The 24986-nt window shown below is 37.0% G+C and overlaps 1 protein-coding gene across 5 annotated transcripts in view; it reads left to right on the forward strand.

Moving 5' to 3' along the window:
- FBXL18 (F-box and leucine rich repeat protein 18) overlaps positions 1-19841 on the forward strand; it is a 74410-nt gene extending 54569 nt beyond the window's left edge. The window contains exons 5-6 of one of the 5 annotated variants that reach the window (XM_012542836.3): positions 6646-6839; positions 7634-19841. In XM_012542836.3, the coding sequence (XP_012398290.2) occupies positions 6646-6802 (157 nt within the window). In that variant the 3' untranslated portion in view covers positions 6803-6839; positions 7634-19841. Of the gene's footprint in view, positions 1-6645 lie in introns of all 5 variants that reach the window. The other 4 variants (XM_031940731.1, XM_031940736.1, XM_031940742.1 and 1 more) reach the window with 4 other exon arrangements.
- The last annotated feature ends 5145 nt before the right edge of the window (positions 19842-24986 follow it).

Here is a 24986-nt window from a genome sequence, read left to right on the forward strand (position 1 = left end):
AGTGAAAGTTTACTTGTATTAAAACAAATTCATTTGTTATATTTACAAACATTATAATTTCTTTAAAATGTTAGAGATGATAATGGAATTTGTGGAAGACAAGAAATTTGAGGAAGTATATATGCTTGACAGAATTACCACTGTTTTATGATGAAAGATTTGAAGATGTTTTGTGTTCTGCAGTATTTTAGAATTCCTTTCCAATATCAAGTTCCCCACAAGCTATTTGTTTTGTGGTTTAGACAAATGCAGCAGCAGCCTTACATTTTAGGTTTCTGCCTTTGAATCTTAATCGATGAGATTTGTAGCATTATGAACTGACTACTGGAAGCATTCTCCTCCTTTCTTAGTAAATTCTTCCACCTTACTGTCTTCTTTGCTTTTGAGTAGAAACACTTTTAGATTCTGAAAAATATTAGATTTGTCATTTAAAGAGCCCTGATTCAGACAGTGATTGTTGAAAAGACCTTAAATTGATGATTAATCTCAGAATCAATCTTCAAATGAATCCAGAAAACATCTTTATCAAGTATGGTCATCTTTACATTTATGGATACTTTCAGATCCTTAGTTATTACTGTTCCCTGAACAACTTCTTTGTTTTGTTTTGTTTTTTTAATTTAAATTTTATTTAATTGCTTAATATTTCCCAATTACATCTGAGAAAATTTTAAGTAATTTAAAAAAACTTTTTGAGTTCTAAATTCTCTCCATTTCTTCTACCCTCCTTGAGAAAGCAAGCAATTTGATATCAGTTATACATGTGAAGTCATGTAAAATATATTTCCATATTAGCCATATTAAACAACTTCTCTAAAAATTTTTTTTCAAAGAATATTACCTTCCTCAGTTCTGTACTTCAGATTGTGCCATTATTTTATTCCTTTTCTTCTTAGAGACAGAACATGAAAAACTTTTACATATTTTCATAAACTTAGTTGGTGGTCCTTCCCATTTTGTGAGAAGTATACATACAACTAACTTTCCCCCCAGTTTTTGAGGAGAAAATTTAGGTAGGGGGAAATCCAAAATATTTTTCACCTATGCATTACCAAAAAAAATTTTTTTTTAGGTATACATTTTTCTATTGCTAAGTCAACTAATTTAATATATATGCAAGGATATTTCTGCTTGTCCCTTTTAAGGGAATTTCCTAGACAGTCATAGAAATAGTAGAACTAGAAGAAAAAATTAGAGATCATTGAATGCAATGTGAGAGTGTTGAGATGAGGGAATGGTGAAGTGACTTGTATGAGGTAACACATTTAATTAGTATGTCAGGACTTCTATCTTGAGGTTTTGTGTATGTATTTACACTACTCCTTTACATGGAAAAACCTTGAACTTTTCTCATTTTTTTGGTCTTCATTTCATTTTATTGTTTTTTTTTTTTCTGGCTATATACATACGTATTAACTTTTAAAATATATAAATTTCTTTATGAATCATGTTGGGAGAGAAAAATCAGAACAAAAGGGTAAAACCATAACAGAAGGGAACAAAAATCAGAAAAAAAGAAGTGAATATAGTATGTGTTGATTTACATTCAATCTCCGAAAATTTTCTGGATGCAGACGGTGTTTTCTATTCAAAGTTTATTGGGACTGCCTTGGATCACTAACCCACTGAGAAGAACCAAGTCTTTCATAGTTGATTTTTGCACAATTTGCTTTTATGATGTACAATGTATTCCTGGTTCTGCTTGATTTGCTCAGCATCAGTTTGTGCAAATCTTTCCAGGTCTTTCTAAAATTATCTTGTTCATTATTTTTTATAGAACAGTAATATTGCATTACTTCCTGCAGTCTCTGTGACATTCATTGTCCCTATTGCTTTTTTTGGTCATATGAGGTGAAACCTCAGAATTGTTTAAATTTTGATTTCTCCCTAATGGTTTGGAGAATTTGGAGTTTTTATGCCACTTAACCATTTTTAGTTCTTTTCATAGTTGACATCTAGAATCTTTTAAAACAATAGCTTGTAAAACTTTGGCTGTTTGACTCTCTAGAGAATTGGGAAGGTTTGTCATTTTTTTATTGATAATTTTTTATTTTTATATCACATTAATTTCAGAGTATCTCCCTTTCCTCTCCCTGGTAAGCCATCCCTTCTTTGCAAGATCAAAAAAAGGGGGGGAGGGGCAATGCAACTGGGAGAAACTCATCACTTTGGCAGTCTGGCATGTTTGCTATTGTTCCTTATGAGTGTTAACTTTTTTGGATACAGATCTTTATAAAATGTATTATGTATTTCTCTGTCTTCTTAAATAGAGTATAACTGACATAGTTTAACCATTTTTTAATTACGTTGAGTCATTAGTATGATGTCTTTGGTAGCAGAGATAAATACATTGAAAATAAAATGTAGCCTCATTGTTTATTGTGGATTGGGTTTTGTGTTAAATGGCCAGAATAATGTTTGGATTTTGGATTTGGTGTTATTTTGTTGTTTTTGTTTTTTGTTTTTCTTCTTTTGAGTTCTTAGGTTTGCTTTTTATAGTTTTCCTGTCACTTCTTGCTTCTTCCCTTTGTTAGTTTATCTCTCTTTAAAGTTCCTCTCACCATTTCTTATTGCAGTATCTAATCTGTTGTGGTCTTAGTAAATAGATTATCAAACTTGATAGAATTGTTTGTAAAAATAAAAACAAAATAGGGTTTGAGTGAAGACTTTAGATTTTTTTTTTTTAACATGATCTTGATATCATACATGACTTTTTAATATCTCTTTGGCCACTTAAAGACAGTATCTGCTTTTCTGGTTATCATTCCTGTCCCTAAGTAGTTGAGGTTGCTTAAATATCTTGAATTCTGGATAATTGAGGGATTACTATAATACAATATTGTAAAAATGAAGTTCAGGTTTTATTCATTGTTGAGTTTTGGCATACTCTTTTTGAGAATGCTTAAAGAGACTAGCCAAGATCTAATTAACACTGCCTGATAATGTATTTGGAAGTAGGTTTATGTTGGAAACAGATTAATATTTGAAAAGACTTTTCATTTTGATCAGAATAGATTTAAGTGCATAGGCAGCCTCTACTTTGACTTTTATTCTCATTTTGGAATTCTATAGCAGAGGCTATATAAAAAAGAGCTATCTCTGGAATTAGGGAGAGCCCTCAACTTTTTGTTGTATTTCCAATACTTGTTGTCTTGGTCAAGGAAGTAACACCATGTTCTAAATTCTTTTTAATTCATCTTGAGCCTAGTCTGGTTGTTGATGGTGGAACAAATAAATGAGGTCTTCTTCTTTCTCCAGAGGGCCTTTCCTATCTTCTCCCACATCCCTGCATTTTCTTTTCTCCTTTTCTCCCTTTCAAAAAGTGAACTTTTCCAAAAGAGATTAGATTTGTGCTGCTACTTTGGGTCTTCTGACGTCTACCTCTGTTCTTTGTTGTTGTTGTTGTTTTTTTTTTCTTTTTTTCCATCATAAATTGTATACTTTAACACTGGCTAGAGGTCTAGTAAAATTTGAAATTAATCCAGGCATAAAATGATGTAAATAGTTTACAGTCTTTTGTTTTGGGTTTAGATTTTTTTTTTTAATGCCACGTCCATCCCTTGTTTTGATGCCTTTTGTATTTATTTTTTTAAGTGCTGAACACTTAAAAGTCAGGGAAAAACAACGGGAGAAAAAAAAAAAAAAAAAAACTCAGGCCCACCTGGACAGCTGTATGAAGAATGGAATTGCCTTTAGGGGGAAGATTGAAGGAACATACACACAGCATCTGCAGCCACATTCTTTGCTTTTGGTAAAATGCTAATCCCAATTTAACATTATGACAGCAGCTCATTAAAAGCCGTTTGGAAATGTGCAGATCTAGGCAGCAGAAAAGAAGGGGCTTTGCACGCACACAGTTGAGAATAATGGTAAACCACGTGGGTCTCATTTTGTTTTAAATCAAGTAAATTACACAAAGGGAATTTACAGGCATGGACTTGCTGTGGTATGTAGCCTTCAAGGTTCACAGTCACATAGATAGCTCCTAGTTAAAAAATACAAAACAAAATTCAGGAGGTATTTTGTTGGCATTTTTATTACCAAAACATCAAGTTTTATGAGAGCCTTTCTGGCATTTACTTTACATATGTAATAAATCCAACTCTTTATCAGGTATTTGGAGTTTATGCTTCTGCTAGTTGTAATATCTTACTGGATAACTTGCTTTGAAACTCTTATTTGTATTCTTCTAATTAAAAGTCAAGATTGCTTTTTCGTTTGTCTTTTGTTTATGACCCATCTAAACTTGAGGATTGGTTTGTCTTAGTTTTAACCAAGGCTTCCTTTAAATAAAAAGGTTATGTTTTGTTCATTTGCTTCCTTCACCTTCCCTCCCCATAATATCAAAAAATACTTTTAAAAAATCATCCTATAAAAATTTCTTTCAGTAGCTAATAAATACAGAATATTTTTTCTTGACTTCTTCAGTAGTATAGTACTATTCCATCTTAACTTTGTCTTGTCAATTCTCATTTAGATATTTTAACCAGTTTAAGTCATAGCTACTGAAACATAGTATAGTCATAGAATTTTAAGAGTTTAGAAGGGACCGTGCATCATTTAGGCCAGTCTTCTCATTTTATTCATGAGAGGAAAAAAACCTTCCCCAGATTAGGAAGCTAGGTAGAATGAAGACTACTATAGAGTCCTCCTGCCTCCTGAGTGAGAGCTTGGCTCCTTTATATCACCAAATAAAATTCAGAACAACTAAGAAAATAAAAAAACACAATATGGTTGTGTAATGGGGGAGGGGAGAGGGGCAGCAGGAATAGTGGCCTTTTAAAAATAGTGTGACATAATTTTCCTTTCACCTCTCTTTGGAGCTACTCCCTGCTTTTTAAAACTTCTTTGCCACCTCTGTTCACAGTCTCCCTCAAGATGTATTCTGGGAACAGTGGCTGGGAAACAGTGTAGTTGTTCACCAGAATTAAGACTGAAAAGGGAACTTTTAAGAGTCTTAGTACAATGAGGAAATAGCTGCTGGGAGGGGAGAGGTAAAAGAGAGATTTAAACAAAGTTAACCATTTGATACAATTCCATGACTGCTAATACTTGGGGGGGAGGGGGATCTGGGAACTGTCCTACTTTTCTAAATTTTTCAGTTCTTTAAAACTAAATAACATATAAGGGGCTTTTTCTGTGTACTGCCAGTCAATTGCCATTCATAGGGTAGGAGAGAAACAGGAGAAAGTATATATGCCAGGCAGATTAATACATCACTACCACTTTCACTGCCATTTTCCCTCAGACCAGGACCCAAGAGCCTTTGAAATAGCAAAGCTTCCAACCCTATCTCATAACCATCATCCTAGAAACCTTTTTTGGAGATGTAACCTTGCAGTTTTATTCCTGTGGGTAGTATAACCACAACCAAAGCCACACCAACTGTGACTCAGGAAGGAGAGTTCTTGTCACCAAAGTCCCTGATAGTTAAGAACTGATAGGATTTATCCATGAGAATGACATTAAAGAAGAGCCATTAGTATCTGCTGTGCTTCTGTATTCTAAGGCCCATGGGACCTTTTCATCTGACTTAACAGCTGAAATTTATATGTGCTTTCTCTCCCCATCAGAATATGAGCTCCTTGAGGACAGGAGCTGTCTGTCTGTTTTGTTTGTATCCCTAAGGTGTAGCACTATGTTTTGCACATAATAACTGCTTTTTAATAAATGCTGTTTTACATTCATTTATTCAGATGCATGGTTCCATGTTTTCCACATAATAGTTATATTTTAACTCTGCATATTCAGAGCTAATGTTTTCACCCTTTTTTGTTTCTTTTTTTTAGAAAACCATAGTGTATTCTTTCTCTTAATATAAAATTATTGAATTCTGAAGGAAGTTTATAGGTTTCCCATTCACCCACATAATCACTTAAATAAACTAAAAAAGTAGATTTACTTCATGGAATTTGACATTTTCTGGAAATCATGATAGAGAATATTCAGGCATATGTTCATTTTGTCTCCTTTTCACCTAACCCTACTCCATGATTTCTATCTGACTCAAGGGCTACAGATTCATACCAGCTCTCATCCTATTTATTCCAAATCTAGACTTGCACCCAGAAGTTTCTGATAGATCTTTAATTGATGTAAAAGCTTGAGCCTACTCCATTGTGAACTTGTGGTGGCCTTAAGGGATCCCAGTTTGATTTTCAGTTTCCTGGCTATCCTGGATTTTTATCACTGGAGCTGGATCAGTGTGGTTCTAAGTATTTTTTCTGCCTTTATTTAAAGGCAGAAATTTTTAAGTTACATTATCCAGGTGAAATAGCTATGTCCACATTGGGTTTTACTGACTTTGTTTCCTCTTTTCCCAAACTACCCATACATCCTTCTAGATAACACTTTTATCTTCCTGCTTTGAAGGACAGGACATATTTAGGACTTGTGAATTTTTCATTTATGAATAATTTGTGCTTTGGTTCTAAAAGGGTAGTAATAACAATTCATTGGTCTTAGATTGAGCCATGAGACACTTGAGAAGGAAGTTCAAAGGTGATTCAATGCTTTTACCTGTTGCCTGGCTAAATCAGTTTCTCTTTCCAGTCTCTTCGTTGTATTCCTCCCCACCTTTGTCTTCATATTTTAAAATTAGTTCATATTGTCCTTCCCTGGCTAATAACTTGTTTTTTTATTTAGTTTCCAGGCAGAGCGTCCAGCACTAAATGTCGTTATTTTCCCCTTGCTCCACGAGGGCTTGACTGATGTCATCAGAGATGTCCCCATGATGCATCTGGATGAAATTACCTTGTTCAAAAGCAGAGTAGCTGAAGAACCCCCAAACTTGTGGTGGTGATGGCTCCATCAGGAAATGGAATGGTCTGCATCAACAGGTGAAATCATTTTCCTTTAGCCTGAACTTGATTCTTTTCATCCCTCACCAACTCCTTCAGCTTATAGCTGCCTTATCGGATGCTTTAGAATCACTACAGTCCAATTCCACCACAGAGTCAGATGAGACTGGACATTTCCAAGGGCATGTGAATGTTGTCATTGGGTTATTCTGCTGCTGCTGCTTGTGCTCTCCAGTACTCTGCTGAAAAGCCCATCAGAGTGGTTTGGCTGTTTCCTTATGGTGGATATCAATTCTTTGGTTTGTAATGTAAAAGGAGAGAAAATATTCCCTCTTCATCACACTACATTCCATTCAATATGTTTCACTAGGGCTTTTGTGTGTGCTTAGCGCAATACCTTTTGTAACCTTTCCTCTTTTAGACACTTTCTTTGTGACTACTTGTTGCTTTGGTGAGATTTATATTGAGAGTTAAATGTTAACAGGATTACTTGAGGAGAGTGAAGTGGGCAGCCTTAAAAGGGGAGGACTCATTTAGTTAAAATAGATGTGGTGCTTTGTACCCAGGCATGAGGTACCATGTGTGTACTTGCACATGAAAAAATATATCAGGATAACATCTCTATGAGTGATGTAATCTATTGACTCGTTTCAAAGACCAGTGTACTGTAATCTTTCTTTCAGCAAACTTTTATATGAACACTGCCGTGGTCTCCACATTCAGCCATTTGCACTGTTAGCCCTTGCCCCTCCCTACTTTTGACCTTCGGAACACTTGAGCCTTCTGAAGAGTTTGTGTATTGAGTAACTTTATTCCTTCACTTCGTGTCACAGGCACAAGACTGCATCAGAGAGCCCAAGAGCAAATTCTGCCTCCTCATAGCATGTGCACCCTTGTATTTCACTCATCTCCACCTCTGACTCCATTTAAATCTCGAAGGAAGCTCAAGACCAGTTTTTGCCAGGGGTACTTGAGTCTTGAGACCTATCTGAGACAGTGATGGGAGGGGTTCTCTCTCCTTGCAGCAGCTTGGGAACAGTGTACTGTCCCGGGAAAGGGAGTTTTACGTCTTTAGGCTGCCCTGAGACAAAGTAGAAAGGGGCTGGACACACTCTATTCTCATGGCAGCATGTGGAAAAAGTAACAGTGGAATCCTCGGAATAGTCTGGGGAGAATTCCTGAAAAAAGACATTTAGCAGCTGAAGGAAAGCAGCCTGGAGGAAAAATGAGGACTTAGTCCAAAACATAGAAGTTGCTACTTTATCTCTAGCAAGGTACCATCAAATTACGGGGGCCCTGGCTGCCTTGGGGTAGCTCTTCTTTTGTTGCTGCTTTGACTGGAGGGCACTCGGTACTAGAAGTCTCAGCATATATATGCACAGAAGGCCTGAAGACGGACTGGAATGCCAGGAAACCAACATTGATTTCCATTTTGTCTCAGGCAAGGAGCATGATAGTTCTTCAGTCAAGATTTAGTTGCTGTAGTCCTCTGAGACTGAGAAGAAGCATCTCCTTTGCCATTAGATGTGTAGAGTTGCTACATTTCTTGTGTGGGATCTAATACTTTACAGCAACGCAGGGAAAACAATGGCAAAATACCTGGAGCTACTACCTGGATAGCAGATTTCAAGCCCAAGAAAACACTGGAAGGTGGGAAGAGGTTCAGGGGTGATTGTAGTATTGATGGGAACAGCTTGATTTTGCAGTGTTTAATCTGTAGCTGCCTCTGATTTCTTTTACCCTTGTAGCTGCTAATACCAGGGAGGGTGTTTTCACCCATTTTTGTTCCTATCTTCTTGTCAGAGACCATCAATGATATGTTGTAGGCATTCCCTCCAAGAAGAATTCACCAACTTGTAACTTAACAGGGACTTAAGTGAATCATTACTCTGGATAATTTCTTTTGCCTGTTTTTCCTGGTGTCCCAGGCTTTCCTCCTTGTTTAGCCAGGTTTTGTAGCAACACTTAAGTCAACAACATGATATATCACCCATTTTAACTTCTATACTAGCTCATAATTAAAGTGAGCTTGTTTCTCCTCCCATAATGCCTGGTATTTACCTTGTAATGGCTGGCTGACAGTCACTGGTGGATGCCTGACGCCTCACAGCCTCTGCCTTCAACTTTTGATTGAAGTTTTGCTTCTCCTGTAACCATTCCTTTGTCTGTGTCCTTCATCATCATGTTTAAAGCCTTATTTTCTTGCTCAAGACACTTTATTACTCTATATTACTTATCCAGCTCCTGATCCCATTTTTCCATTTCCTCTCTCAGCTGTACCTCCCTTTCATTTATCTGCCAATATCTCTGGTGACCCACCCTCAAAAATCCTGTCAGACAAACCAACCTTTTCCTCTTATTACTCACATTGTAGAGATTGCAGTGTTTATCAAATAAGCTTTCTAATTCTCCTGTGCTCCTGCCTGGCTACACATCCTCTTCCTCCCAGGGATCAAGATATAATTCATATATTAACTATTTCAAGGCAAGTTGTGATTCTTCATTTTCCCGTTTTGAAACTTTGATTCCTACCATATGAGTATTATTGACCCAATTAAGTGTTTTACAAAGCATTTTTTATAAAAGGACTGTTTAACAGATGTCCCAGGGTCTTCTTGAAGTCATCTTCCTGAAAGTGTTCCATCTTTTCTACCTTACTATGCTTCTGGGGATACCGAGTAACTTGGATCCTTAAAAATAGGAAAGTTTTTGGGTAACTTTATTCTCGGTCTCAGGAAACCCAAATTCAGTCTTTGCCCAGGTTAAAGTTCCTTTGTCTTCCATTTCTAGAGTATGCCAGAATGCTCGGACTGTTTCAGTTCTAGCCAACAAATGATGCGCAATGTAACATATTACCTTCAGACTTGTCAGTACTGGTGGGCATCATTTTATTTGTTATTGTTTTTCTTGAATTCTTTCAAGCCATAAAGGTACCTTTGAATTTGATTTAAAATGGCACCCAGAATTAAATGACTTTACAGCGGTATGTGTCTTGATAGGCATAAACACTCATAAAGATTGGTGCCATCATGAAATTTACCCAATGCCTTGTTTCACTGTAGTGGGTATCTGAAGTCTTCTTGTTGTGTGAAGACAAACATTTCAGTGCTTCTTCCAGAGAATCATCTAAAAATGAAACTCTTCAGAGCCATTCTTCAGGGGTGGCAGAAAATGGCTTACGTGTTGAGGAGCCAGGTATGAACGGAGATAGATGTGGGTAGAACACAAGCGAGCAGCTCACTTATGTTTCCTTACTTCCCTTGAGAGACTCTGCTCTGGGGATACAAGTTAGTCTCTCCTTGATACATAGAATCTGGTATGGAGGATTGAACCTACCTTGCATTGATTGAAGATGGTGAGCTGCACAGCCAATATGTCCCGGATAGAAAGAACGACCTTTTCCTTTACATCAGGTCAAGCTCTAAACATAGTGCCGATTGCACTTCAGACCTGAATGCTTTGTAGCACGACGTAGAGTCGAGATTAATTACCAGGGCACCATTTTTAGGGGAGGTTGATGAGATGCTGTCAAGCGGGTGTAATAGCGCATTAGAGTTTCTCGTCATGGAATGAGTCTTTATCCTGGACATGATGTCTCTTTTTAAAAGATGCCGTATAGCTTTAATAGCTGTAATAGATCACTTGAGGTCTTCCATCTTGATCCATAGGCAAACGTTGCTAATTTCAGTAGCTATTCTGAAGCTTCAGTGCTACTTTACATGAATCATCTGGAAAATAAAATCGTCCTCACAGTCATTGTATAGAGTTGCTCAAGGTTGGCCACATATTTGAAATGCTGTCATAATAAGGTTAGGTATGAAAAGAGATAATCACAGGTCAAACTCTGGTGAATGGTATGGGTCTGCCAAGTCCAATCTCCTATCTACAATGGACACCCGGAGGTAGCTTCAGATGTGTAGAGAAACTGCTCATTCCAGCAGTCTTCACTTATTGTGTTCTCACCCTAATGGATAGACCATATCCTAGGTCACTTTGAGCAAATAGACTGCCATGATGCAGCAAGGGACTGACAGAGAGGAGCGTATATTTGGACAGCACCACAGAAGTCAGCAGTACTGCACTATAGTTTGGGCCCCCAAAGGGGTATTTGAAGATCCCTCCTGTGGTGATGGCAGTTTCACTTGTTATCTGATATGGGACCTAAGCCAAATAACTTGTAAATGGCTGTTTTTGCCAAAGGTTTGCTCAAGAAGATGGGATTCTTCAGCATACAGGATGAAATGACTAGACCAATTAAGGAATGTTCTCCTATAGAATATTTTGCACATATATTTGTCTTGAAAAATTCATGGTACTATTTTCTGCTGCCAGATTCTTGATGAGATCCATTGCTATGTTAAGAGACATCTCTGCTGATCCTAATTACAAAGGCTCTGACATATCTTGTTGTGTAACATCTCACTGCTATGTCACACTAGGATTGAGATTCTCTTTCATAATGAAGGGGTGGAATGATATCTGAATCCTTGATGTCTTTTGTGCATTTAGTGGACGGTAGGACTAAACTTGGAGTAGTAAAAGAGGAGGTATCTGATGTCATTAACTGTTCTTGACTTGTATATGACCTCTTTCCAATAGGACTCCATAAAGTACTAAAAATAACAACCAGCAAAGCCTCTTTAGATCTGATAGTGAGACTTTCTAATTTTGAGGGGATGTCTAGGAGACTGCTTATTTCTGTTCTTGATCATTTTAAAATATGCATTGCACATGAGGTTTTTAGAAGCTAGGGGCTTTCATTCTGACCTCAGGTTTTTTGAACTTTCAGTAGCAGATGCAGTAAGCTAAGGTGTCCCCACATGAATTGAAGGATGGATGTGATTAAAATAGATGTTAAAAATTGGAATTAGACTGAAGTTATGATCTAGTTCTTGTCCCGTGATATCATTAAATGGAAACAGTGAATCATAAATGAATATTTTTTTGCTGGAAGTGGATGATGTGATCTATTTGACTTTTAGACTAGATAACCATAGTGTGAATAGGAATCTTAGGCCATGTAACCGTCTTTTTTAGGAAACCTAAGAATTCAGAATGTTTTCATTCTTGATGACATCTGTTGTTGCATCCTACCCTTTATTAGTAGGCAGCTTTACCCTTATTTATCTTTTCTCAATTAGGGAAAAACTGAGGAGTGGGACAAGGATTTAGTTGGGTAAATAAAAGAATAATCAACTCTTTCTGTATAAATAAGTCCTTGCTTGTAGACCATAACTTGTCTTTTCCAGCCCAATTCTTTCTCTTCTTTTTAGTCCTTAACCTTGTCCTTAATCATAATAAGTAGACCTCCTAGGTTTCTTGGATTTGTACCACTGGAACAGAGTACTGTGTTTTTATGTTCTTTAGTGGAAGTTTTAAGGTAGTCTTTGGTCCACAAATGAAGGGCTTAGTGATGGCAGTTAAAGATTTTTCCCATGTCCACTCTTGAGTGGATTTGTTTACAAGGTGTAAGACATTCCAGCGTACTGATGGATAATGGACTCTTGCACATAAATTGAGCTATGATTCTTTCTTTATAGAGTTTGAATTTATCAATCATGTCTGTGAGTCTTATTATCCAATTTGCTGTAAAAATTAGAGCTAATTCCTAGAAGATCAAAAATTGACAAATCCATGGTCTATGTTTGATATGTAGAATAGAGCATATGTAACACAGGGAAGCAAAGGGTCTATAACAGTAAACTCATGCTGAGCTATCAGCCAGATCATATAGGAAGTAGGTACTGAAAGAATCACATAGGTCCAGAAGATAATGTAGAGAATCAGTCATCAACTCTGCTCAAATGAAGAAAAATAGCAGCAGCCATTCTGATTACATTTGCTAGTGGACTCAGCAGTGAAACTCAACTAGGTGTGGTTGGTGACTTAATTAATAGCTTAGGGCTTTGCTCCCAGGGCTTTAGAAACCCTTTGGAGTCCTAGTTGGTATATGGTGGAATCTATTACTCTCCAAAAGAAGACAGATGGATTAGTAATGGTCTTCTAAGGTGAGTTCTGTTTAGGCTAGTATAGGTGATCAGGTCCAGGTCAGCCATGACTTCCTTTGGAATTTCAATAAGTATTTCAACATAGTAATAGAAGGTGCCCACAGAAATCGAAAATCATGGGCAATAGTCAGTTGCTAATCTAACTTACCTAATTTGCAAATACTTCATTTGTTACATTCAACTCTCTTAATATTTGCTTTAGGTAGAGCATTAAAAATAGGGATGCCATTGAAACATAATGCCGTAGTGTATTTGTACAGGCAGCTGGAATACTAGGATGCTCCCTCGTATTAGTTTATTGTCATTTGTGGTGTGCTTTGAAATGGTATGAGAGGATAATTCTTTTAACCACAGCTGCCCCCTTCTTAAGAACTCATCCTTTTGACTGGAGCTAGGTGAGAATAATGAATTATACTTTTCATCTCAAATTTCTTGAAGGTAATGAGTAGTCCATAGAAAACTACAATATTACCAAGTACAGTTCTCATTGTAGTTAGCTGATAGATGGTACCAAATCATTGTATTCCCCTATCAAAATGCTTTCCTGCTGTCTGCCCATTCAGAAGATGAAGTGGAAAGGAATTGCCTAACAATGAAAAAATTAAAATCCAGAGAGAAAAGACACTGTTGCCTTTTCACTATCAGGCACTCGCACCTCATTCTACACATGCACTATTAGGACCAAATTATAAGACTGATTTAAAAACAATAACTACCAAAAACTCCAAACACATGTTTTCCAACTGTGATGTCTTATGAGGAAAAGCAGGAAATGAATTTTCTCTAGTTCCTTTACTTTTCCAAGTCTCTTTCCTTGTCAGAATTCTCAGTATTAAAGTTTTCTATATATCTTACTCCAACTGGACATCTCACCTCTAAAGAAAGAGCTATTACACACATGAATAGATCCTCAGTTCCTTCTTCAATAGATTTGACCTTGCTAATGTTCTCTTGGAAATGGTGTAACTGAGAGGTGCTCCCCACATGTCACTCCCAAAGTCACAGATCCCAGCTTCTATGTTCGGTATGAAGGGAAATTCTCAAATATTCCAATTTTCTAAAATTCACAGTGAACTTACAAACCCCAAATAACTATCATTTAGCTCTTAAAGATAACATACAAGAAAATCCTAGAACTGACAAAGATTATTGCAGCCTATAATCCAACAACAGTTTCCATAAAAATAGAACATTTCCCAAGAAGTACCAGTGTTCTCAAAACCCATTGCCTATCCAACCCACTCAGATCACAGATGCTACACATTGAGTCATTTTTCCGTTACTGTTATGCAAATCCTCAATTACTGCTTGTTTTATTACTACTATTCTAACTTGCCAGTTAGAGCTAATGCCTATAACAAACTTGACTTCTTAAATTGACTTTTTAACTTGTGAGGTTCCAAATTTTAGACATTTATCCAATTGAAACATGTATTTTAATTCAATTATGTATCAGATATTTTAATTATCACATATCAGTTAAATAAGGTCATGGGTTACTCTTAATTATTTACTTAGTTACTCTATACAGGGTTGTGGAAATAGGCTAGACCCTTCTCAACTCTATGTTGATTTAACCCACAGGATAATGGCTACCTCTCAGATGAAGCAGCCTTGTCTTTTTACCTAAACAATATGAATTTACACTATATAATTAATTACACTGGATAATTTTTAGAAATTTTGTAGAGTGTTTTGAAAAATATAGTGTGTGTATGTGTATCTGTGTGTATTTAATTTAAATAGAGTTACAAAGTATTGGAACCAAAAAAAAAAAAAAAGCATTTTATGCTCTTAATATTGACCTGGTTAACCTTTTCATATTATTTTGTGCTTTTGAAATAAAACACAGCTTTTTCAAAAGTTAGCCACTGTTTACTAAAATGTAAAGGACTAAATCAGGTTGTATGGTGGTGAGATCTCCCCTCTTTAATTGTTATAGTGTCTTGTGGACATCATCTCCTTGTTGTCTGTACCACTCACTGGTAAATAGAAATGCTTTTGATTCTAGACTTTTAGGTTCTTTAGTACCCCTAGATCTGTTACACATCTGTTTGGTGCAATATTTCCAAAGGGCTTCCTGAAGAAACACAGAGCTTCCAGATGTGCCATCTCAACCTCATCCGAGCAGTGTTTTCATTGCAACAATGTCATAGCTAAAAGTGCTTTCTCTAGGTTTTACTTCTCAGAATTGTTTCCAGTGGGGTGGTGTCCATCGCTATTGGAAGGGCCCAGGAGGAAGGAGAGTGACCTGCTTACACCATATCTCCTGCAAGCTTTCACCTTCTCTTTTTTCTACCTTTTTGGATCAAGGCTGTCAGACTTGTTTGTCCTGTCTTTGTCATTCACTATATAATTATGCTGTGGTGCAGCCTTATCTGTGCTACATGTCCACATCTATGTGTGTATGGTCTGATTTATGACTGTGCAAATCTGAGTACATTTAAACAACCTCTGCAATAGCCCTTTCTTTGATTTTTCCAAAGTGATTCACCTCTTAACATAAGCACCATTCTGTGATGTTTTTGTCCTGCACTTCACCTTGCTACTAAAGAACTAAAGATTACTGATAAAGACATTTATCATTTCTCCCTCCATTTCTTAAAATAGGCAAATATTTTCATTGGTTTTCTCCTTTCTCCAAGAGGAATGGCCCAGGAGAAATCTTCCTATCCACATCCTCCTTCTGATAGTGCACCTAGTTTAGAGAAGAGGAAGACATTTGGAAACTTTTACTTTTAAGGGAATTTGAGATTATGTTCTTAGTGTGAAATAGGTGCCCCATAGTATAACGGGACTGTTTATGTCCAGTGTGGACTAGACTCTGTTTTCTACTTTTATCTTATAGAGAGGAATATATTAGAATTAGGAGTTTTCTGCCATCATTTGTGCAACTGGTTTCCTCAGGCTTCTCCTTTCTGTATCTGACAAAATGAATTGTACTTGTTTGCAAAGATGACATAGTAGATGCTGCCTTTTCCTTGCAGATGATGCCTCTCTAGGCCCGCCATATCCTTTCAAGAACTATAGGCAGTAGAATAAAGTTGATCAGAACTCTGGGGAACAAGGTCTAGACCATGACAAGAATGGTGATCTGAATTTTTTTCCCCCCAAATCTAGTAGCAATCTGATTGAAAGGGAGAATATGGGGGAGGGAGTACTGTAGTAATGCTGCAATGCTGACCCCTTCATATCGAAAGTGAGGCTTTTTCCTTTACCATCATAGAGTTAGTTCTGGCCCAGTGGACCTGAATCGTGAGGAAAATTGCTGCTCCTGTTTTCTCCCTCCTGGAAGATCCAGCTGCCAAAGAAAATAGGCAGGTGCAACCTGTTAAACATGCAAGCTTGTCGCCCCAAAGAATTGGTTCTTTCACAGGTTAGTCCCACTCACATGTAGTCCTTTGAGTGTTGCAGGCTCTTAAGGTGATGATTTTTTTCTTTAGTTTTCTTTTAATCAGAAGGTTGCTGCTTATAGTAAAACCAAGGGGTTATGCCTTCCCTAGGAATTTATTAGAAGAATATGATTGTATCTTTATGACTGGGGCCTAGCTATTCTATTCTCATGAGCAAGCAATTTTAAACAGTAACATAATTTATACTAATAAACAGGACTGGGAAAAGGGCAGCCCCTCGGCAGAGAGGGGGTATCAGTAGTAGATGGAAATGAAAATTGCTGTGAAAAGAGACACCAAAACTGTAGACCTGATATTTTTAGTGTCCCTGCAACAATCCTTTTACTTAGAGTGAGAATTTCCGCTGCTTCTGCACTCGAGACAGGATTCACCAGATGTTAATAATGTGCTTATTTTCTCTAAGTGCTATTTTGGCACCGGTGTTAATTACAATTTATATTCTGCAGCATTTACACTGGGAAAAGAACCCACCCTAATAGTCCCCAATTGGCAGAGCTGGGCTATTAAGCATAGTACCATATGTTCTGAGCTGAGAAAAGCATGGGACTTAGAGCCTGGTCAGCATTAAAGCTCCAAAATGAGTTTTATTGTGTGTGTGTGTGTGTTTTTCTTTTATTATGGGGGTGCTGGGAAGTGGGGTGGAGGTGAAATAGATTGAGCATACTTTCTCCTCCCCCCACCCCTTTTAAAATTTTATTTGCTATCTCCTACTTCCAAAAGAGGATCTACTTTAGATTTCCCTACTTTTTATCCAAAGGTTTGGTGTCATTGTGGCATCTCTGGTTGTGTTTTGTTTTGTTTTGTTTCTGAGTAGCACATTGCTCATCATTGTGCTGCTCAAGAGCTCACAAGAGGGATTAGAGCCTCTGGGTCCTAGCTGCTTCAGGCTGGGTGACATGGAAATTTTCAGCCAAAGAAAGTTTGTGCATTTAAGGGCCCTTTGCTTTCCCATTCTGCTCGAGAGAAAGGGGGAAAGAGGTTTTTAAATTTGATTAAAATTAATTTTATGTTCAGGCTCAGAGAAGCTTGATTAAATATTCTTCCCACTCCATGGGAAGCAGCATGGTGCCATGGGAAATGTGTTTGATTTGGAGCTTGAGGATCTAAATCCTGGCTCTGCAACTTACTACCCTTGTGACCTTGGACAACTTATTTATATCCACCTGGGCCTTATTTCCCTTAAGTGTAAAAATAAGGGGATTCTACTAGTATTTTTTTTGCTGTAAAGTAGATTCTACTTCCAGGTCTAAATCCATGATTTTTTATTTTTATTTTTTGATAAATGAAGCATTTTGATTTGATAGCATGATAGTCCATGTCTCTTTTTAAGACTAAAATGATAAGGAGAGGCAACAGATCTTTTTGTTCCTCTGCATTTAGATGCCCTTTGTTATTCAAGGGCATCCTGATAGGAAGCTAGAGTGTTGAGGGCAGATCCTGATTCAGGTTCCTTGTTTCAGAACTTTTATTTGGGACCCATTTCAGTAGTGACTTGTAAAGAACCTTGGAAACCTGATCTAAATTGGCTTCTCCCTCATCTGAGGCACGGAATTCAGATCAGCATCTTAAAGGATGGTAAGGAAAAAGCATCGGCCTCACACTGCATTGCTCGGGTTCCTTATGCGATAGAAATGTGACCTATAACAAATTCAATTCCCCTTTTAAAAAAACATCTTGGTCTCGCCTTGCAGTGCTGATTTTTCAAATCGTCAATCTCCCTTAACTGCTTCATGCTGGGACTTGTGTCTTGCTGTTGGCAGTGAGATGCCCTGCAGCTGCCAGTTCACAGGGTAAATGACTGAGAAAAGGTGATCCCTGGGGTGTAAAGGGTAAGAAGCTGCCACAGTGAGTGCCAAGACAGTTTTCAGAGAGGATGCTTAGGAGCAGAATCTTGCTCAAAATGAAAACGTGTGTACAGTGTGTGTATGTGTGTGTGTGTATGTGCGCATGCACGTGCGTATTTGATGGAAGATTATTAAATTTGCTTTGAAGTGATTTCGTTGTAAACTGAGACCAATACTACTCAGAGAAGAGCAAGTTTTAAAATAAATGGATTTAAGATTTGATATTGAAGAAAAGCAAGCATCTTAGTTCTGTGATGTCAGCTAAACACTCCTTGTTTGATTAGATGCACAAGCAGATGATTTCCATAGAAACCAATTGGAATGTGGTCAGAGAAGTAATGATTAATAAGAATAGGACACTGCCTCGGGCCTTATTTTAGTGGGGAAGAGAAAAGAAAAACTGGGGGCGGGGGGAGAATTAGTTCTTTTAGAAGTAGAGGAAACTCAAAATGGAAAATCCTTATTTCTTGTATTAAGTTCTGATAGCAGACTTTCTTTTCTTCCTGTCCCCATTTTTACTTGCTGCTTTTAGGATTTGAAAATTGCTGGGAATAATAATAAAAAAAGTTAATGGATGAGGCAAGATGATTAACATTGTTGCTGTTAGCAGCAGGATCCTGGCCATTTCAGCCATAAAACATGAAGCAAGGGAGACATTGACCTTTCTGCTGTTGAAATAAATGGAAAAGTCGATATCCATTGTTTTCAGTGGCATCGACCTTTTGACACTCCTATTTTCTCCCCACTTTTTTTTTATTGACAGTAAAAGGGTGGAGATGAGGAGGGTCTGAGGAAAAGACAGTTGTACCAGTCATTGATCTCATTGAGGCCAGAGAATTAGAACTATCTGAGATCTGCAGAATACTAGACATGAATGGAAATTTAAAAACTGTAGATGTGACAGAGGGAGATCAATTTAGACTTAATTATCATATTTTTTCAAGCTCTTTTAGAAAAACACTCATGTAGAATTTTATGTTGTTATCATGAGGTCAAGGAACCTTTTTTTTTTTTCCTCAGCAGTCCCACTGCTTCAAATTTCATCAGTGTACCGAGAATCATTGTTAAACCAGGCATTGCTAATTAGCTCTATGACAATTAAGTAATGTAGCGCAATGCCATTAGGACATAAGTTCAGTTTTTGAAGTTTGTCCTTTGAAGTGGAAGCTGGAATTCCACTTAAAGATGGTGGGGGAGGGGGATATATCTTTTTACCGAAATTTTAATGAGACACAAAAGCCTTGGTGACTGTGAGAATATTCACCTGAGTAGTTAGTCTCAGGTATGTTCACTCACTCGGGTATCTTCCCTTATAGCATATATGATCATGTCAGACTTGTGATTCTTGTACAATGATTGTCAATAGTGTTGATTTAAGTGGAGTGAAACTGGTCGCTTGATTTATCACTATTCCTTTGTGTATGTGACTTTTACCAAAAAAAAAAAAAAAAAAATTGTGTCCATTCATCATAGGGTGATTTAAGAAGAGACTTGAGATGTCAACAGTGTTACAATTTAAGGAGGCTCAAAGAGTCCTGGTTTATCATGTGATAAGGTGCTATATTATTAACAGCAGGAAACAGAACCTGTTTACAAGTGAGTGACAAATTCCTCAATTTTAATGACTCCATCTGTGCATTTGGTTTTACACTTGTATTTTGCAACTGGATCTTTGTGTTCAAAGTATCAAATCAAATATTGAATGTGCTATTTTCATGTAAATTTGTGGCATGTAAAAGATTTCAAATAAAGTGGAAAAGGATTTTAAAAAGGTTACCTCGTGTCTTTTGCCCCATTTCTGAGAAGGGATTACTTACTGGTGTTCAACTGAAGCCTTGTGAGTATAAATCAGTTATCATCCATAGAATATTTGTTGAAATTCCAACTCCATTGTGTATGCCATCGGGGGCTGAATGCGATCTCTTGATCCACTTTTATAAAAAGGACTGGGCCAAACAATAGCCTGTTATATAGAGCTTTCTTCTATTCACCTGGTACACAGAATCACAGATTCTTGGGGTTTAGAAGGGAATTTGGTAGCTATAGAGTTTAACTTGTAACTGACCAAGAATTTCTACATCCCCAATAGGTAGTCATCCAACTCCCATTTGAAAACCTCCCAAGATCCCATGGATCCTTTCTCTCAAAAACTTATATCCACTCTTCCTAGTTCTGGCATTTGAGACCCAAGTATATCAAATCTAAACCTTCTTCTAAGGGATAGTCCTTTATCTGGACAACAGCTATCACGTTATCTCCCAAGTCTTCTCCTCCACAGGCTAAACATCCCTGGTTATTTTCGTCTTTCCTGTTTTGTGGACCAAATTCATTGTCATTGTCCAAGTCACCATCATCCAACCCATCACTTTTCTTAGAAAATCATACTCAGAAGTGAATACAGTGCTCTGGGCGAGGTCTTCCCAGAGCAGAGTACAACTGGATTATCAAGATATTTGATTCCACAAACATCAAACATCTATTTGCAAAACCCCTGTTGCTGAAGCTACTGAGGGATCTAAGGTAATGAACTTCACAACCCCTGCCCTTAAGGAATTTACAAGCTAGTAGGGGAGTTAAGACCTAAACAAATAATGATAATGTAGAGTAATAGAACTGCATGAGGGAGGTATGGGGAAAGAAGTATGAGAATTCAAAGGAAGAAAAGATCTTTTTCTGGCTTGGAAGATCTGGGGAGGATTTATAGAAGTTTTGAGCCGGGCCTTGAAAAATCAGTAGGATTTCAACAGACAATGATGAGGAGGGAAAAGGCATTCTAGTACTGAGGAACAGGGTAAGGGAAGTTTGCCTACTTCCCAGAAGCAGGAAACTATCGACTGTGTCTGGGAAATCGTAAGTAGTCAGGTTTGGCTGGATGGTAGATTATATAATAACTGTTACTTATATAGTTCTTTAATGTGTGCAGAATGCCTTCCATACTTCATTTGAGCCCGACAATAACTTTTTGAGGAAAGCTCTATAGATATTGCCCCCATCTTATAGACAAGAACACACAGATCCTAAGGGAGGTTAGAGGATGCAGTGGAGACATGTAGAATTTGAACCCAAGTCTTGACTTCAAGTTCAGTGGTAATATTAATAATAGTAATAGATAAGGTCAGCTAGATGGGTGGATAGAGCGCCAACCCTGGAGAACTTAAGTTCAATTGACTGCATCATCTAAAACGGATTTCTTCCCCTCCCAAACAAAACAAAACAAAATTAATATTGTCAATATTAATAAATTAAAATAATAATGTAGTGATAGCAGCTAACATTTGTAGAATACTTTGAAGGTTTACAAAACCTTGGATTTCATTTGATATGCCATCTCTTTTTATACAAAAACTTTGTGAAGTAGATGCTATCATCTTCATTTTAGTGATGGAGAAACTAAGGCAGATAATGGTGAAGTGATTTGTCTGGAATCACACTGCTATCAAATATCTGAGGCAAGATTTGATTTGAATTTAGGTCTTTCTGATTTTGAATCTAACGCTCTTGTCTCCTACCCTCCATCTAAGTGCTGGTATTCTGGAGAATTATAAAAACCTGGCATGTTAGGAAGGGACCAGGTAACAGAGGGCCTTGAATGTTTAACCTAGGAGTTTAGATGTCATTCACTAGGCTTTGAGGGAGTTATTGAAGGATTTTGAACAAAGACAGATGAGTCTTTCAGGATGACTTTGGATTAGAGAATAAAGAAGGAAAGATTGGTTAGGAGACCGCTATGGTCTAGGTAAGTTGTGAGGGGGGCCTTAAGTAGAATAGTGGCAATGGGGATGGAAATGTGTATGTAGATGCCACTGAAACGTAGAGGGACCACCTTGCCATGACTGAGTCTGGGACGAAGAATATAGAGGAGTTAAAATATGACCCTACTTTCAAGCCTGGATAATTAGCATCATAGTTATATATTATTATTAGCAATGATAATAACATTTTTGCAGCACATTAGGGAAATATAGGTTTGAATTTGGGGTGGACTTAAGTAAGAGATAGGGAAGTTTCATACATAGAAATGGAAATGGATCTTGTAGAAGAAGTCAAGGTTAGATATGTAAATTTGGGGTTCTTTTACATAGAAGTGATAGCTTAATTTCTACAAGGTGATGGAATCTCTGAGGAAGCAAACCTAGAGGAAGAATTCCTAATGTTTTTCAGTCTTTGTACCCCTTAGTTTTCAGTAACCCTTCCTATATTCTTTGATATGAATAAGTAAACAAGTTCTAGAGTTTATTATGCACATGCCCATTACAAATAAAATTAAGAGATTAAGTTTAATTTCAAAAGGCTCATATTGTTACTTACTAGATATTCCCCATACTCTTAAGAGAAGCCTCTTATACTCTCTGGGGGTATGAGTTACCCCAGGTTGAGTAGCCCTGCTGTGGGAAAAGAAGGAAAGAGAGAGCTGAAGGCAGAAAATTGGATATGTACTGAACCAGTTAATCTCTGTAAGCTTGGTCCAACTCTATCATATAAACAGAATCATCACATGATTATCCCACTTTTGACCAAGAGCTGAGGAGGGAGGGAGCAGAGATCTATTAGCTGAGAGCTTAAAAAAAAAAAATCTATTCATTAATACAGTATTTCAGCAAGTGTCCTTCCCAATATAGGAAGGAGCTGACCATTCTCACTACTAAAGCTAAATGTGACAGCTGGGTGATAGTAGATGGGAATTTGTGTAGTTGAGAGAAATTACAGCAGCCCTTACTTCAGAGACACATTTATGACTTGATCATTACAATGACAGATAAGAGTGAGGGAGAGGGGAGCCAAGTCTAAGAAATAACCATGAAATATGGCAAAATGGTGAAAGCATTAAGGGAGTTGGGGGGGGGGAAGTGTCTGAATCATAACTAATCAAAAGTCTCTAGGCCAGCACAATTGAATGAAGCATTGGCTAGATTTCTGTTTCTCTGCCATACTAAGTTTGACCCTGGATTTCTCCTTTCAGTAGCTTCATGAGGGCAGGAGAAAATAGTTCAGAAAGTTTCCTGGGGACCCTGCTGCCTAAATTGCCCAGGAAAGCAAACTTCTTGTGCATATAATGTGTGAAATATACATATATAAATATAAAATTTGTCTTTTACACACACACACACACACACACACACACACACACACACACACAAGTCTGAGGGTAGTCTTTTCTTCTACAAAGCACTTCATTTATCATAGTATACAAGCCCAGTAGGGTTACCTTAGTCATACTCTCAGTTTTCTCAATTTGTGTTTGCTTTTTGTACTGTTTTTGTTGTTGTAATACTTTTGCAGTATGTTTCCTTCTTTCTTCCCTCTCTCCCTCTCTCTCTCTTTTTTCCTCCCTTCTTCCCTCTCTCCTTCCTTCTTCTCTTCCTCCCTCCCTTCCTTTCTTCTTTCCTCCTTCTTTCCCTTTTTTTTTTCCATTAAGAGTTTTCTGAACAATATACAAAAGTTAATACTTTTTCTAGGTTTTTTTCTTAATAAAATTTTTTTTCTAACTTCCTCCTGAGCCAAATCTGTCTTGTGGCAGAAGTAAAAAAGACAAGAAGAACTTCTAGGTTTTCATGATATTACCTGTAAAGCAGGCTTTGCAATGAAGATGCAATAATTCTGGAGATGTAGAGAAAAATGGAAAACAACTATCAACAGTAAGTGGTAATAAATGCTTAACTATGTGTTTATGTATGTATGTATACACACATATGTATTTATGTATGCATGTGTATATATTACCTATAATTTTTAACACTATTTGAGTATCTCGAAGGACCAAACTGCATCAATTGATGTAATACATTTTTTAAATCTATAAGGCAAATAAAATAGAGAGGATGAAAAATTGTAATGTATAATTAAAATAAAATTTTTGTGTCCATTGATATACCTGATTCTTTTAATTTTATACATACAACTTCCATTTTTTCCTGAATAATGAGCAATAATCTTAGAAAGTGAAAAGATTAGATATAGGGAAAGACCTTCAGTTTATTACCTAGTCTGAAAACTGAGTCCCAGAGAGAATAAGTCTGAAGTCATAAAGTGAGCTAGTTAGGGGTAGAAGTTAGAATGGAATCAGGTTCATTTGTATAATTAAAAAGAAAAAGCAAACTATATATAATCCCCAGATTTCTCTTTCAAATCTTTTATTACAGCTGATATCAAGGAGCAAGAACCACAGATATGGATTTTACATCCTCCTTGAAGAGACATTGTGATATGATGGAAATAGTCTTAAATTGAGGGTCAGTTAGTGAATTTGCTTTAATTGAGCAATTCACTGAACCTCAGTTTTATCATCTATAAAATGGTCTGTAATAGCTAAGATGATCTTTGTTTTCTCTTTTACCTCTAAAATCCTATAATCCAATCAGAGAAAAGATCAAAAGTTACATAAAAGGAACAAGAGACCTAGATCATCTACATCCTTAATTAGCACCAAAATAATGAGTGTTAATATTACCCAAAGCAAACATTCCCTCTTAGAATTTATATCTAGCCTTTAAGAACTTCAAAGTATTTAGTTCATGTAATTTTTCATTTATGAAGCAAGGAGGAAGTGCTGCTCCCAATTTATACTGACCAAAATAATGTATCCAGAGGTAAATGATTTACCCAAAATTATATAGTTGGTGGAACCAGGATTTAAATCCAAGTCTGCTCTCTCCTAAGCTACTTTTCTTTTTAAACAATAGATTGTTTCTGACCCCCTTCTCAAAGAAATGAGAAGTTGTTATACTTTATATTTAAACTTTATATGGAGTTAATAGAAGAAATGCTTATGACTTTGAGGGAATAGTGGTGGAGTATCAGAGCTGAAGATGGCAACAAGATTCGGGGAGGAGGGACTTATCTGCACAAAGCCCATTTTGCCCCTAGTTTGAGAATCCACGCCACATCTTCCTCACCTCTGGGTTCTCTCCCAAGCTCCCTCTC

The sequence above is a fragment of the Sarcophilus harrisii genome, chromosome 1 (genome assembly GCF_902635505.1).
Source record: "Sarcophilus harrisii chromosome 1, mSarHar1.11, whole genome shotgun sequence".
In the NCBI taxonomy this organism is placed as follows: Eukaryota; Metazoa; Chordata; class Mammalia; order Dasyuromorphia; family Dasyuridae; genus Sarcophilus; species Sarcophilus harrisii.